Here is a 14,024-nt window from a genome sequence, read left to right as displayed (position 1 = left end):
GTTTATTAATGACAGGGTTTATTAATGACAGGGTTGATCATGACAGGGTTGAACATGACAGGGTTTATTAATGACAGGGTTGAACATGACAGGGTTTATTAATGACAGGGTTTATTAATGACAAGGTTTATTAATGACAGGGTTGATCATGACAGGATTGATCATGACAGGGTTGATCATGACAGGGTTTATTCATGACAGGGTTGATCATGACAGGGTTTATTCATGGCAGGGTTGATCATGACAGGGTTGATTAATGACAAGGTTTATTAATGACAGGGTTGATCATGACAGTGTTGATCATGACAGGGTTGATCATGACATGGTTGATCATGACAGGGTTTATTCATGACAGGGTTGATCATGACAGGGTTGATCATGACAGGGTTGATCATAACAGGGTTTACTATAACAGGGTTTACTATAACAGGGTTGACCATGACAGGGTTGATCATGACAGGGTTGATCATGACAGGGTTGATCATGACAGGGTTGATCATGACAGGGTTTATTCATGACAGGGTTTACTATAACAGGGTTTACTATAACAGGGTTGACCATGACAGGGTTGATCATGACAGGGTTGATCATAACAGGGTTTACTATAACAGGGTTTACTATAACAGGGTTGACCATGACAGGGTTGATCATGACAGGGTTGATCATGACAGGGTTGATCATGACAGGGTTGATCATAACAGGGTTGACTATAACAGGGTTTACTATAACAGGATTTATCATAATGTACAAATCTCTATTCCGCTTCTATATCTGCGTAAAGGAAATTATCTGTAAGAAGTAAGAGAACTGGTTATTTAACAATTATTTGTTTACGTTGTTTTCCAGAATGTTTTTGTTCAACTGTGTTACCCACTCCAGTCAGCAGGCGGCGATATGAGACTTTCAGGTGATGCTTCTTGCGTGACGTATAATTTACGGGACGGGATGTTTTTTCAACAACAACAATTCATCCACCTCGGTAGCGTGCTATAGCCAACATAAAACCACAACATTGAAGCTCTTTAGGCAAAGTATATTAACCTCAGTGTTTTAAACACACTGTCAGAGTAACGTTAACTAGTAAATAGGCATTTTAATTTAGCATTTACGTTATTAGCTATCTGGCTAAGTAACACTCGGCTAATGCTAACTAGCTTACTAGCTAACATCCTCGACCATGAACTCACTAAGCTACTCCCTCCCTGCTAAAGAAGAGGAGGTCTGCTGGACGGAGAAAGATGTTCTCGTGAAAGAGGAGAAGGAAGAGGAGGCTGTTATATTTAAACAAGAAGTAGAGGGTGAGGCTGTTACAGTTAAACAAGAAGTAGAGGGTGAAGCTGTTACAGTGAAAGAAGAGGAGAAAGACGTGAAAGAGGAAGAAGTTACAGTGAAAGAAGAGGAAGAATCTTTAAGAGTGAAAGAGGAGGATGCAGTTTTTGGAATGGAGGAGGAGGAGGGGGAGATAACTGTCACGTTGGAGGAGGAAGGGAAGACTGGAGATCTGATTAACACGAGTAAGTACTATTTTAAAAACACTGTGTTTCTATCAGACTGTTTCTGTCCAGAGTTTTTCTGACTGTGTAGTTGTTGAACTGTGTTACTAATGTGTCGTGTTAAAGACTGCCGACATTCGCAAAAACGCTGTCAAGCCACCCACTCTTCTGTTTCCGCCTGCATTTTCTTACACCGAGATCATTCCGAAAGTTGTTATTGCATTTTGGGGACACCAAAACGACATTAATTTTCCAATGTGAATACACGACGCTTTATGGTACCGCGTGTTTTCTGATGCGGAGACCGAGTCGGATGCTCTTTAAACATCTCGATCAGCATTATCTGCAATACAAGTTTTTCAGGGATCTTTTTATTTCAGCTCGTGAAAGGTGGGACCCAACACTTTACATGGTTTATATTTGTTTTAAGTATATTTATAAAATGGGTGATACCCTTTTAAAGTACCAGGGACCCTGGACATTTGTCAAGTCTTGTTCCAGCCCATATGTGTACAAATAAGTGAAATCAAAAGGCTACTTTTGCGATATTAATATTATGCACCGATATTACATTTTTGTCCCGATATCCGTTATTTTCTTTGCCCAAAAAAACCTTTACCTATTACCGATACTAAACATTTTAGCGGCCTTTTAAGCCTTCTAATACAGTTCAATAGTTTAAACAAACACACTGACCGAAAGGTTATTTTGTTGGCATTTACGTATGTCCCCATTACCAGTAAAAACATAATTAAAACCTATTTTTTTCACTTACTGTGCTGTGCTGTTTTGTTGTTAATTTGTTCAGTCGTTTCATTCTCAACCAGGATTTCATCATACATCATAGAAGCAGGGAAGTTTCAGCTCAGTCGGTCCGTGGCCTCTCTTCCTTGAGTTGTCTCGCTGAAAATGTATTTCACTTTCAAATGACTACTGGACATGAACTTGTTCAGTTGTTGGAAGTGACGTAGGTAGATGAAGTGTGCGCTTAGTATTTTTCTGCTTTTGTTCTGTGTAGCGCTGTATTTTTCGTGGCGTGATTACGTCATCTACCTACGTTATACAGGTCATACACCTACGTTATATAGGTATGTAGGTCATCTACCTACGTTATACAGGTCATATACCTACGTTATATAGGTATGTAGGTCATCTACCTACGTTATATAGGTATGTAGGTCATCTTTGACATCGTTTTTTTGGCATTTTTAGTTAATATTGGCCGATTTAAAAAAATATATTCTTACCGATATATCACGCTTCCCTAATTAATATTAACGTTTAAGATTGAATAGATTTATGTGAAAATGTGCATTTCAGAATGTAGCCATACTCGACGTGTTAGAGCACATTATAAGGATCATAATGACGGGATGTTGTCTGTGTCGTTCATGGATCACAGGGTCTTACAGGAGGGGGGGGCATGTTTTGGCCTAAAATGACCCACTTTCATCCTGATGTTGTCAGAAAAGGGTTTGTGATACAAATGTAAAACATATTTCCGCCCCGTTTTAAGTTTCTATGTGAGAATTTGGCAGAGATACCACACACATTATTCGAACCATGATGGTGTGGAATCACCCTGTACTGCCAATCCACTTCTAACGATGACTGCTGCTTACGGTTCTATGAAGCACAGCATCACCTTAACGGGGCTGGACAGGAAACGATACTCAAGGACCTTTCTGATGCTATCATTCTGATAACCCGGGGTCCCGGTGCTCGTTCAGCATCACCTTAACGGGGCTGGACAGGAAACGATACTCAAGGACCATTCTGATGCTCTCGTTCAGGTAACCCGGGGTCCCGGTGCTCGTTCTGGTAACCCGGGGTCCCGGTGCTCGTTCTGGTAACCCGGGGTCCCGGTGCTCATTCAGGTAACCCGGGGTCCCGGTGCTCGTTCTGGTAACCCGGGGTTCCGGTGCTCGTTCAGGTAACCCGGGGTCCCGGTGCTCGTTCTGGTAACCCGGGGTCCCGGTGCTCGTTCAGGTAACCCGGGGTCCCGGTGCACAGAAACTCATATTTTTGAAAAAGACACTCTTTGCCTACTCCATAATGTTTCATCATTAGATGCTACAGTCCTCCTTTAAGACTCCATGTTTCATCATTAGATGCTACAGTCCTCCTTTAAGACTCCATAATGTTTCATCATTAGATGTTACAGTCCTCCTTTAAGACTCCATAATGTTTCATCTTTAGATTTTACAGTCCTCCTTTAAGACTCCATAATGTTTCATCATTAGGTGCTACAGTCCTCCTTTAAGACTCCATAATGTTTCATCATTAGATGCTACAGTCCTCCTTTAAGACTCTATAATATTTCATCATTAGATGCTACAGTCCTCCTTTCAGACTCCATAATGTTTCGTCATTAGATGTTACAGTCCTCCTTTAAGACTCCATAATGTTTCATCATTAGATGGTACAGTCCTCCTTTAAGACTCCATAATGTTTCATCATTAGATGGTACAGTCCTCCTTTAAGACTCCATAATGTTTCATCATTAGATGCTACAGTCCTCCTTTAAGACTCCATAATGATTCATCATTAGACGCTACAGTCCTCCTTTAAGACTCCATAATGTTTCATCATTAGATGCTACAGTCCTCCTTTAAGACTCCATAATGCTTCATCATTAGATGCTACAGTCCTCCTTTAAGACCCCATAATGTTTCATCATTAGATGCTACAGTCCTCCTTTAAGACTCCATAATGTTTCATCATTAGATGCTACAGTCCTCCTTTAAGTCTCCATAATGTTTCATCATTAGATGCTACAGTCCTCCTTTAAGACTCCATAATGTTTCATCATTAGATGCTACAGTCCTCCTTTAAGACTCCATAATGCTTCATCATTAGATGCTACAGTCCTCCTTTAAGACTCCATAATGTTTCATCATTAGATGCTACAGTCCTCCTTTAAGACTCTATAATGTTTCATCATTAGATGCTACAGTCCTCCTTTAAGACTCCATAATGTTTCATCATTAGATGCTACAGTCCTCCTTTAAGACTCCATAATGTTTCATCATTAGATGCTACAGTCCTCCTTTAAGACTCCATAATGTTTCATCATTAGATGGTACAGTCCTCCTTTAAGACTCCATAATGTTTCATCATTAGATGTTACAGTCCTCCTTTAAGACTCTATAATATTTCATCATTAGATGCTACAGTCCTCCTTTCAGACTCCATAATGTTTCGTCATTAGATGTTACAGTCCTCCTTTAAGACTCCATAATGTTTCATCATTAGATGGTACAGTCCTCCTTTAAGACTCCATAATGTTTCATCATTAGATGGTACAGTCCTCCTTTAAGACTCCATAATGTTTCATCATTAGATGCTACAGTCCTCCTTTAAGACTCCATAATGATTCATCATTAGACGCTACAGTCCTCCTTTAAGACTCCATAATGTTTCATCATTAGATGCTACAGTCCTCCTTTAAGACTCCATAATGCTTCATCATTAGATGCTACAGTCCTCCTTTAAGACCCCATAATGTTTCATCATTAGATGCTACAGTCCTCCTTTAAGACTCCATAATGTTTCATCATTAGATGCTACAGTCCTCCTTTAAGTCTCCATAATGTTTCATCATTAGATGCTACAGTCCTCCTTTAAGACTCCATAATGTTTCATCATTAGATGCTACAGTCCTCCTTTAAGACTCCATAATGCTTCATCATTAGATGCTACAGTCCTCCTTTAAGACTCCATAATGTTTCATCATTAGATGCTACAGTCCTCCTTTAAGACTCCATAATGTTTCATCATTAGATGCTACAGTCCTCCTTTAAGACTCCATAATGTTTCATCATTAGATGCTACAGTCCTCCTTTAAGACTCCATAATGTTTCATCATTAGATGCTACAGTCCTCCTTTAAGACTCCATAATGTTTCATCATTAGATGGTACAGTCCTCCTTTAAGACTCCATAATGTTTCATCATTAGATGTTACAGTCCTCCTTTAAGACTCCATAATGTTTAATCTGTAGATGCTGCAAAGCAAAAATTCAAAGATGGGAATTGGTGTCATTAGACACCTGCTTTACATTTCTTACATGTATTTATTCATATTGAAACATATAATCATTAATATTGAAATAATACAATTTTTTGGGACCTAATTTTTCAATCTATTGTTGAGCATAATATACTCTATGGACATGTCAAAGATTCAGAGTTGAATCTCTGCTACTTTTAGAGATATGATCCATTTGGTAAGCCGTACCAACATAATGAATGTAAAAAATGTATTAAAAAATCTTGCCCTCTGCAGGTCAAAGAAGGGCTGTGATTGGTTACATTTCCTACTATTTTGGTAATTATGACTCTTTATGTTGGGGATTCCTTTATTTTGGTAGTTATGACTCGTTATGTTGGGGATTCCTTTATTTTGGTAGTTATGACTCTTTATGTTGGGGATTCCTTTATTTTGGTAGTTATGACTCTTTATGTTGGGGATTCCTTTATTTTGGTAGTTATGACTCTTTATGTTGGGGATTCCTTTATTTTGGTAATTATGACTCTTTATGTTGGGGATTCCTTTATTTTGGTAATTATGACTCTTTATGTTGGGGATTCCTTTATTTTGGTAATTATGACTCTTTATGTTGGGGATTCCTTTACTTGGGCAGTTACCTGTAGCCATTATTATTAATTTCCTTACCAATGGATCATTTTTTTTACCTCCTTTTTCTCCCCGGACTCTGCCCGGGATCGAACCTGGCTCTGTAGTGATGCCTCAAGCACTGCAGTGCCTTAGACCGCTGTGCCACTCGGGAGGCCCCATGGATCATTTTGGACCTGAATACATGGCAACAATCCTTCCCCTCAAAGGACACTTCTTCTATGGATGACATTTGGTTAAAATCCCCCAATCCCCCCACACGTTCTGCTCAAGTTTTACATTGAATATGTTGTTTTTAAATATAGGAATTGTTAAAGGGATACTATGTGACTCTGGCGTACGGAGTCCGATTAAACTCGTGCTAACACTAGAATGTCACAGTCTGTAAGATGTGTTTACCATCAAAGAGTGGGCCACCAACAAAACATTAATAACAATGGATCAAATGCAGCCTATGACATTGATTGAAATACTGTAGTCTACAATATACAGTGCCTTGCGAAAGTATTCGGCCCCCTTGAACTTTGCGACCTTTTGCCACATTTCAGGCTTCAAACATAAAGATATAAAACTGTATTTTTTTGTGAAGAATCAACAACAAGTGGGACACAATCATGAAGTGGAACGACATTTATTGGATATTTCAAACTTTTTTAACAAATCAAAAACTGAAAAATTGGGCGTGCAAAATTATTCAGCCCCCTTAAGTTAATACTTTGTAGCGCCACCTTTTGCTGCGATTACAGCTGTAAGTCGCTTGGGGTATGTCTCTATCAGTTTTGCACATCGAGAGACTGACATTTTTTCCCATTCCTCCTTGCAAAACAGCTCGAGCTCAGTGAGGTTGGATGGAGAGCATTTGTGAACAGCAGTTTTCAGTTCTTTCCACAGATTCTCGATTGGATTCAGGTCTGGACTTTGACTTGGCCATTCTAACACCTGGATATGTTTATTTTTGAACCATTCCATTGTAGATTTTGCTTTATGTTTTGGATCATTGTCTTGTTGGAAGACAAATCTCCGTCCCAGTCTCAGGTCTTTTGCAGACTCCATCAGGTTTTCTTCCAGAATGGTCCTGTATTTGGCTCCATCCATCTTCCCATCAATTTTAACCATCTTCCCTGTCCCAGCTGAAGAAAAGCAGGCCAGAACCATGATGCTGCCACCACCATGTTTGACAGTAGGTATGGTGTGTTCAGGGTGATGAGCTGTGTTGCTTTTACGCCAAACATAACGTTTTGCATTGTTGCCAAAAAGTTCAATTTTGGTTTCATCTGACCAGAGCACCTTCTTCCACATGTTTGGTGTGTCTCCCAGGTGGCTTGTGGCAAACTTTAAACAACACTTTTTATGGATATCTTTAAGAAATTGCTTTCTTCTTGCCACTCTTCCATAAAGGCCAAATTTGTGCAATATACGACTGATTGTTGTCCTATGGACAGAGTCTCCCACCTCAGCTGTAGATCTCTGCAGTTCATCCAGAGTGATCATGGGCCTCTTGGCTGCATCTCTGATCAGTCTTCTCCTTGTATGAGCTGAAAGTTTAGAGGGACGGCCAGGTCTTGGTAGATTTGTAGTGGTCTGATACTCCTTCCATTTCAATATTATCGCTTGCACAGTGCTCCTTGGGATGTTTAAAGCTTGGGAAATCTTTTTGTATCCAAATCCGGCTTTAAACTTCTTCACAACAGTATCTCGGACCTGCCTGGTGTGTTCCTTGTTCTTCATGATGCTCTCTGCGCTTTTGACGGACCTCTGAGACTATCACAGTGCAGGTGCATTTATACGGAGACTTGATTACACACAGGTGGATTGTATTTATCATCATTAGTCATTTAGGTCAACATTGGATCATTCAGAGATCCTCACTGAACTTCTGGAGAGAGTTTGCTGCACTGAAAGTAAAGGGGCTGAATAATTTTGCACGCCCAATTTTTCAGTTTTTGATTTGTTAAAAAAGTTTGAAATATCCAATAAATGTCGTTCCACTTCATGATTGTGTCCCACTTGTTGTTGATTCTTCACAAAAAAATACAGTTTTATATCTTTATGTTTGAAGCCTGAAATGTGGCAAAAGGTCGCAAAGTTCAAGGGGGCCGAATACTTTCGCAAGGCACTGTATATTATTATAGAGCTCTGCTCAGCCTAACGACACGACATTATCTATTATTATAGAGCTCTGCTCAGCCTATAAACATGACATTATCTATAATTATAGAGCTATGCTCAGCCTGAAGACATGACATTATCTATTATTATAGAGCTCTGCTCAGCCTAAAAACACAACATTCCATGAGAGCAAGATTCTAGTTGGAACTCTACATCTTTTATTTTAAATTATTGAGGGATCTGATTTAGATTTAACCTCCTAGCAAGAGAGTTGTGGAGGTTTCATTCAGTTCTCTATTTAAATAAACACTCTGTCTTTGGCAGGAGAAAGACCAGACTCAGAGGAACCAGAGACGTCCAAACCGGCAAAACAACACAACTGTTCCCACTGTGGAAAGGGTTTTAACCATGTAAGGGACCTGAAACGACATGAGAGAATACACACAGGGGAGAAGCCTTTCCAATGCTCCCAGTGTGGAAAAAGTTTTTCCTTGTTAGCGAGCCTGAAACGACATGAGAGGACACACACAGGAGAGAAGCCTCATCACTGCTCCCAGTGTGGAAAGAGTTTTACCCAGTTAGGACACCTGAAAGTGCACGAGAGGATACACACAGGGGAGAAGCCCTACCACTGCTCCCAATGTGGAAAGAGTTTTAACCGGAAAGAATCCCTGAAAGAGCATGAAAGAATACACACAGTGCAGAAGCAAGAGAAGCCGTACCACTGCTCCCACTGTGTAAAGGGTTTTAACCAGTTAGGGGACCTGAAAATGCATGAGAGAATACACACAGGCGATAAATCTTTCCAATGCTTCCAGTGTGGAAAGAGTTTTTCCGCATCAGGGTGCCTGAAAAGACATGAGAGAACACACACAGGGGGAAAACCTCATCACTGCTCCCAGTGTGGAAAGAGTTTTAACCGGAACGAACACCTGAAAGAGCATGAGAGAATACACACAGGAGACAAGCCCTACCACTGCTCCCAATGTAAAAAGAGTTTTGCCTGGTTAGGACACATGAGAAGACATGAGAGAATACACACAGGAGATAAGGATGTAGGCTGCTGAACAGTGGGACATGGGACAGATAAAGGCTGCTGAACAGTGGGTCATAGGACAGATGTAGGCTGAACAGTGGGTCATAGGACAGATGTAGACTGAACAGTGGGACATAGGACAGATGTAGGCTGAACAGTAGGTCATAGGATTGATGTATGCTGAACAGTGGGTCATAGGACAGATGTAGGCTGAACAGTGGGTCATAGGACAGATGTAGGCTGAACAGTGGGACATAGGACAGATGTAGGCTGAACAGTGGGTCATAGGACAGATGTAAACTGAACAGTGGGACAGATGTAGGCTGAACAGTAGGACAGATGAAGACTGAACAGTGGGACAGATGTAGGCTGAACAGTAGGACATAGGACAGATGAAGGCTGAACAGTGGAACAGAGGACAGATGAAGTCCCAATACATGGTGGGACAGTAGTCCCCAGAGACTCTGATTGTGTCTTGTGTATTGACTTTCCAGTGTTTCCCCTCCTGCATGTATTATAAAGTATTGTGTTTGTGGATGTGTTTTCTGGGGGGCAGGTTTTGGTTTGTGCCCTAGCACAGCTGATTCAAATAACCAACTCATCATCAAGCTTTTATTGATGTGTGTTAGAGGACCTGAAATCACATGAGAGAATATAGAGGCTTTGTTATAATCTCCACCCGGCACAGACAGAAGAGGACAGGCCATCCCACATAGCCTGGTTCCTCTCTAGGTTTCTTCCTATGTTTTGGCCTTTCTAGGGAGTTTTTCATGAGAGAATATAGAGGCTTTGACTGTTGTTTTTGATTGAGAATATTTCTTGTTTTTCTCTTTTCCTTTAATGGTTGAAATGTTCCGGGTTCACTGACCTTCATGTCTTAAAGTAATGATGGACTGACCTTCATGTCTTAAAGTAATGATGGACTGACCTTCATGTCTTAAAGTAATGATTGACTGTTGCTTCTCTTTGCTTATTTGAGATGTTCTTGCCATAATATGGACTTGGTCTTTTACCAAATAGGGCTGTCTTCCCCCCTACCTTGTCACAACACAACTGATTGGCTCAAAACGCATTAAGAAATTTCACAAATTAACTTTTAACAAGGCACACCTGTTAATTGAAATGCATTCCAGGTGACTACCTCATGAAGCTGGTCGAGTTGTGTTATGTTGTGGGTTGTGTTATGTTGTGGGTTGTGTTGTGTTGTGGGCTGTGTTGTGTTGTGGGCTGTGTTATGTTGTGGGTTGTGTTGTGTTGTGGGCTGTGTTGTGTTGTGGGCTGTGTTATGTTGTGGGTTGTGTTGTGTTGTGGGCTGTGTTGTGTTGTGGGCTGTGTTATGTTGTGGGTTGTGATATGTTGTGGGTTGTGTTATGTTGTGGGCTGTGTTATGTTGTGGGCTGTGTTATGTTGTGTTATGTTGTGGGCTGTGTTATGTTGTGGGTTGTGTTATGTTGTGTTGTGTTGTGGGCTGTGTTATGTTGTGGGCTGTGTTATGTTGTGGGCTGTGTTATGTTGTGGGTTGTGCTATGTTGTGGGTTGTGTTATGTTGTGGGTTGTGTTGTGGGCTGTGTTATGTTGTGGGCTGTGTTGTGGGCTGTGTTATGTTGTGGGCTGTGTTGTGTGCTGTGTTATGTTGTGGGTTGTGTTATGTTGTGTTATGTTGTGTTATGTAGTGTTATGTAGTGGGCTGTGTTATGTTGTGTTATGTAGTGCTATGTTGTGTTATGTTGTGGGCTGTGTTGTGTTGTGGGCTGTGTTATGTTGTGGGCTGTGTTATGTTGTGTTATGTTGTGGGTTGTGTTATGTTGTGGGTTGTGTTGTGGGTTGTGTTATGGGCTGTGTTATGTTTTGTTATGTTGTGTTATGTAGTGGGCTGTGTTATGTTGTGTTATGTTGTGGGTTGTGTTATGTTGTGGGCTGTGTTGTGGGTTGTTTTATGGGCTGTGTTATGTTGTGGGCTGTGTTATGTTGTGTTATGTTGTGGACTGTGTTATGTTGTGGGCTGTGTTATGTTGTGGGCTGTGTTATGTTGTGGGCTGTGTTATGTTGTGGGCTGTGTTATGTTGTGGGTTGTGTTGTGTTGTGGGCTGTGTTGTGTTGTGTGCTGTGTTGTGTTGTGGGCTGTGTTATGTTGTGGGTTGTGTTGGGTTGTGTTATGTTGTGGGCTGTGTTATGTTGTGGGTTGTGTTGTGTTGTGGGCTGTGTTGTGTTGTGTGCTGTGTTGTGTTGTGGGCTGTGTTATGTTGTGGGTTGTGTTATGTTGTGTTATGTTGTGTTGTGTTGTGTTGTGGGTTGTGTTATGTTGTGGGTTGTGTTATGGTGTGGGCTGTGTTATGTTGTGGGCTGTGTTGTGTTGTGTGCTGTGTTGTGTTGTGGGCTGTGTTATGTTGTGGGCTGTGTTGTGTGCTGTGTTGTGTTGTGGGCTGTGTTATGTTGTGGGTTGTGTTATGGTGTGTTATGTTGTGTTGTGTTGTGGGCTGTGTTGTGTTGTGGGCTGTGTTATGTTGTGGGTTGTGTTATGTTGTGGGTTGTGTTATGGTGTGTTATGTTGTGTTGTGTTGTGGGTTGTGTTATGTTGTGGGCTGTGTTATGTTGTGGGTTGTGTTATGGGTTGTGTTATGTTGTGGGCTGTGTTATGTTGTGGGTTGTGTTATGTTGTGGGTTGTGTTATGGGTTGTGTTATGTTGTGGGCTGTGTTATGTTGTGGGTTGTGTTATGGGTTGTGTTATGTTGTGGGCTGTGTTATGTTGTGGGTTGTGTTATGTTGTGGGCTGTGTTATGTTGTGGGTTGTGTTGGGTTGTGTTTTGTTATGTTGTGGGCTGTGTTATGTTGTGGGTTGTGTTGGGTTGTGTTATGTTGTGGGCTGTGTTATGTTGTGGGTTGTGTTATGTTGTGGGCTGTGTTGTGTTGTGGGTTGTGTAATGTTGTGGGCTGTGTTATGTTGTGGGTTGTGTTATGCTGAGGGCTGTGTTATGTTGTGGGTTGTGGGTTGTGTTATGGGTTGTGTTATGTTGTGGGCTGTGTTATGTTGTGTTATGTTGTGGGCTGTGTTGTGTTGTGGGCTGTGTTATGTTGTGGGTTGTGTTATGTTGTGGGCTGTGTTATGTTGTGGGCTGTGTTATGTAGTGTTATGTAGTGGGTTGTGTTATGTTGTGGGTTGTGTTATGTTGTGGGCTGTGTTATGTTGTGGGCTGTGCTATGTAGTGTTATGTAGTGGGTTGTGTTATGTTGTGGGTTGTGTTATGTTGTGGGCTGTGTTATGTAGTGTGTTGTGTTGTGTTGTGGGCTGTGTTATGTTGTGGGTTGTGCTATGTTGTGGGTTGTGTTATGTTGTGGGTTGTGTTGTGGACTGTGTTATGTTGTGGGCTGTGTTGTGGGCTGTGTTATGTGCTGTGTTATGTTGTGGGTTGTGTTATGTTGTGTTATGTTGTGCTATGTTGTGGGTTGTGTTATGTTGTGGGCTGTGTTGTGTTGTGGGCTGTGTTATGTTGTGGGCTGTGTTATGTTGTGTTATGTTGTGGGTTGTGTTATGTTGTGGGCTGTGTTGTGGGTTGTGTTATGGGCTGTGTTATGTTGTGTTATGTTGTGTTATGTTGTGTTATGTAGTGGGCTGTGTTATGTTGTGTTATGTTGTGGGTTGTGTTATGTTGTGGGCTGTGTTGTGGGTTGTTTTATGGGCTGTGTTATGTTGTGGGCTGTGTTATGTTTTGTTATGTTGTCGACTGTGTTATGTTGTGGGCTGTGTTATGTAGTGGGCTGTGTTATGTTGTGTTATGTTGTGGACTGTGTTATGTTGTGGGCTGTGTTATGTTGTGGACTGTGCTATGTTGTGGGTTGTGTTGTGTTGTGGGCTGTGTTGTGTTGTGTGCTGTGTTATGTTGTGGGTTGTGTTATGGTGTGTTATGTTGTGTTATGTTGTGGGCTGTGTTATGTAGTGGGATGTGTTGTGGGTTGTGTTATGTTGTGGGTTGTGTTATGTTGTGGGCTGTGTTATGTTGTGGGCTGTGTTGTGTTGTGGGCTGTGTTATGTTGTGGGCTGTGTTATATTGTGGGCTGTGTTATGTTGTGGGTTGTGTTGGGTTGTGTTATGTTGTGGGCTGTGTTATGTTGTGGGTTGTGTTATGTTGTGGGTTGTATAATGTTGTGGGCTGTGTTATGTTGTGGGTTGTGTTATGCTGAGGGCTGTGTTATGGGTTGTGTTATGTTGTGGGTTGTGTTATGGGTTGTGTTATGTAGTGGGCTGTGTTGTGTTGTGGGCTGTGTTGTGTTGTGGGCTGTGTTATGCTGTGGGTTGTGTTATGTTGTGGGTTGTGTTATGTTGTGGGTTGTGTTATGGGTTGTGTTATGTTGTGGGCTGTGTTGTGGGTTGTGTTATGTTGTGGGTTGTGTTATGGGTTGTGTTATGTTGTGGGCTGTGTTATGTTGTGGGTTGTGTTATGGGTTGTGTTATGTTGTGGGCTTTGTTATGTTGTGGGTTGTGTTATGGGTTGTGTTATGTTGTGGGCTGTGTTATGTTGTGGGTTGTGTTATGTTGTGGGCTGTGTTGGGTTGTGTTTTGTTATGTTGTGGGCTGTGTTATGTTGTGGGCTGTGTTATGTTGTGGGTTGTGTTGGGTTGTGTTATGTTGTGGGCTGTGTTATGTTGTGGGTTGTGTTATGTTGTGGGCTGTGTTGTGTTGTGGGTTGTGTAATGTTGTGGGCTGTGTTATGTTGTGGGTTGTGTTATGCTGAGGGCTGTGTTATGTTGT

The 14,024-nt window shown here is 41.4% G+C and overlaps 1 protein-coding gene across 1 annotated transcript; it reads left to right on the top strand.

Annotated features, from left to right (window-relative positions):
- The first annotated feature begins 723 nt into the window (after nucleotides 1-723).
- Nucleotides 724-10,232, top strand: LOC110517975 (zinc finger protein 239-like). Its single transcript, XM_021595778.2, has 2 exons — nucleotides 724-1,514; nucleotides 8,565-10,232. Exons 1-2 carry the CDS (start codon nucleotides 1,178-1,180, stop codon nucleotides 9,305-9,307), a joined length of 1,080 nt encoding a protein of 359 aa, XP_021451453.2. The 5' UTR covers nucleotides 724-1,177; the 3' UTR covers nucleotides 9,308-10,232.
- Nucleotides 10,233-14,024: the final 3,792 nt, after the last annotated feature.

The sequence above is a fragment of the Oncorhynchus mykiss genome, unplaced genomic scaffold, assembly GCF_013265735.2.
Source record: "Oncorhynchus mykiss isolate Arlee unplaced genomic scaffold, USDA_OmykA_1.1 un_scaffold_223, whole genome shotgun sequence".
Taxonomy (NCBI): domain Eukaryota; kingdom Metazoa; phylum Chordata; class Actinopteri; order Salmoniformes; family Salmonidae; genus Oncorhynchus; species Oncorhynchus mykiss.
Note: the sequence above shows the minus strand (reverse complement) of the source record. Positions and strands in the feature narration are given on the sequence as shown.

Excerpts from the sequence above, each read along its gene's own strand:
- LOC110517975 (XM_021595778.2), top strand. The coding sequence starts at position 1,178 with ATGAACTCACTAAGCTACTCCCTCCCTGCTAAAGAAGAGGAGGTCTGC. Across the intron at positions 1,515-8,564 it reads TGGAGATCTGATTAACACGA|GAGAAAGACCAGACTCAGAG; the intron begins GTAAGTACTATT and ends TGTCTTTGGCAG.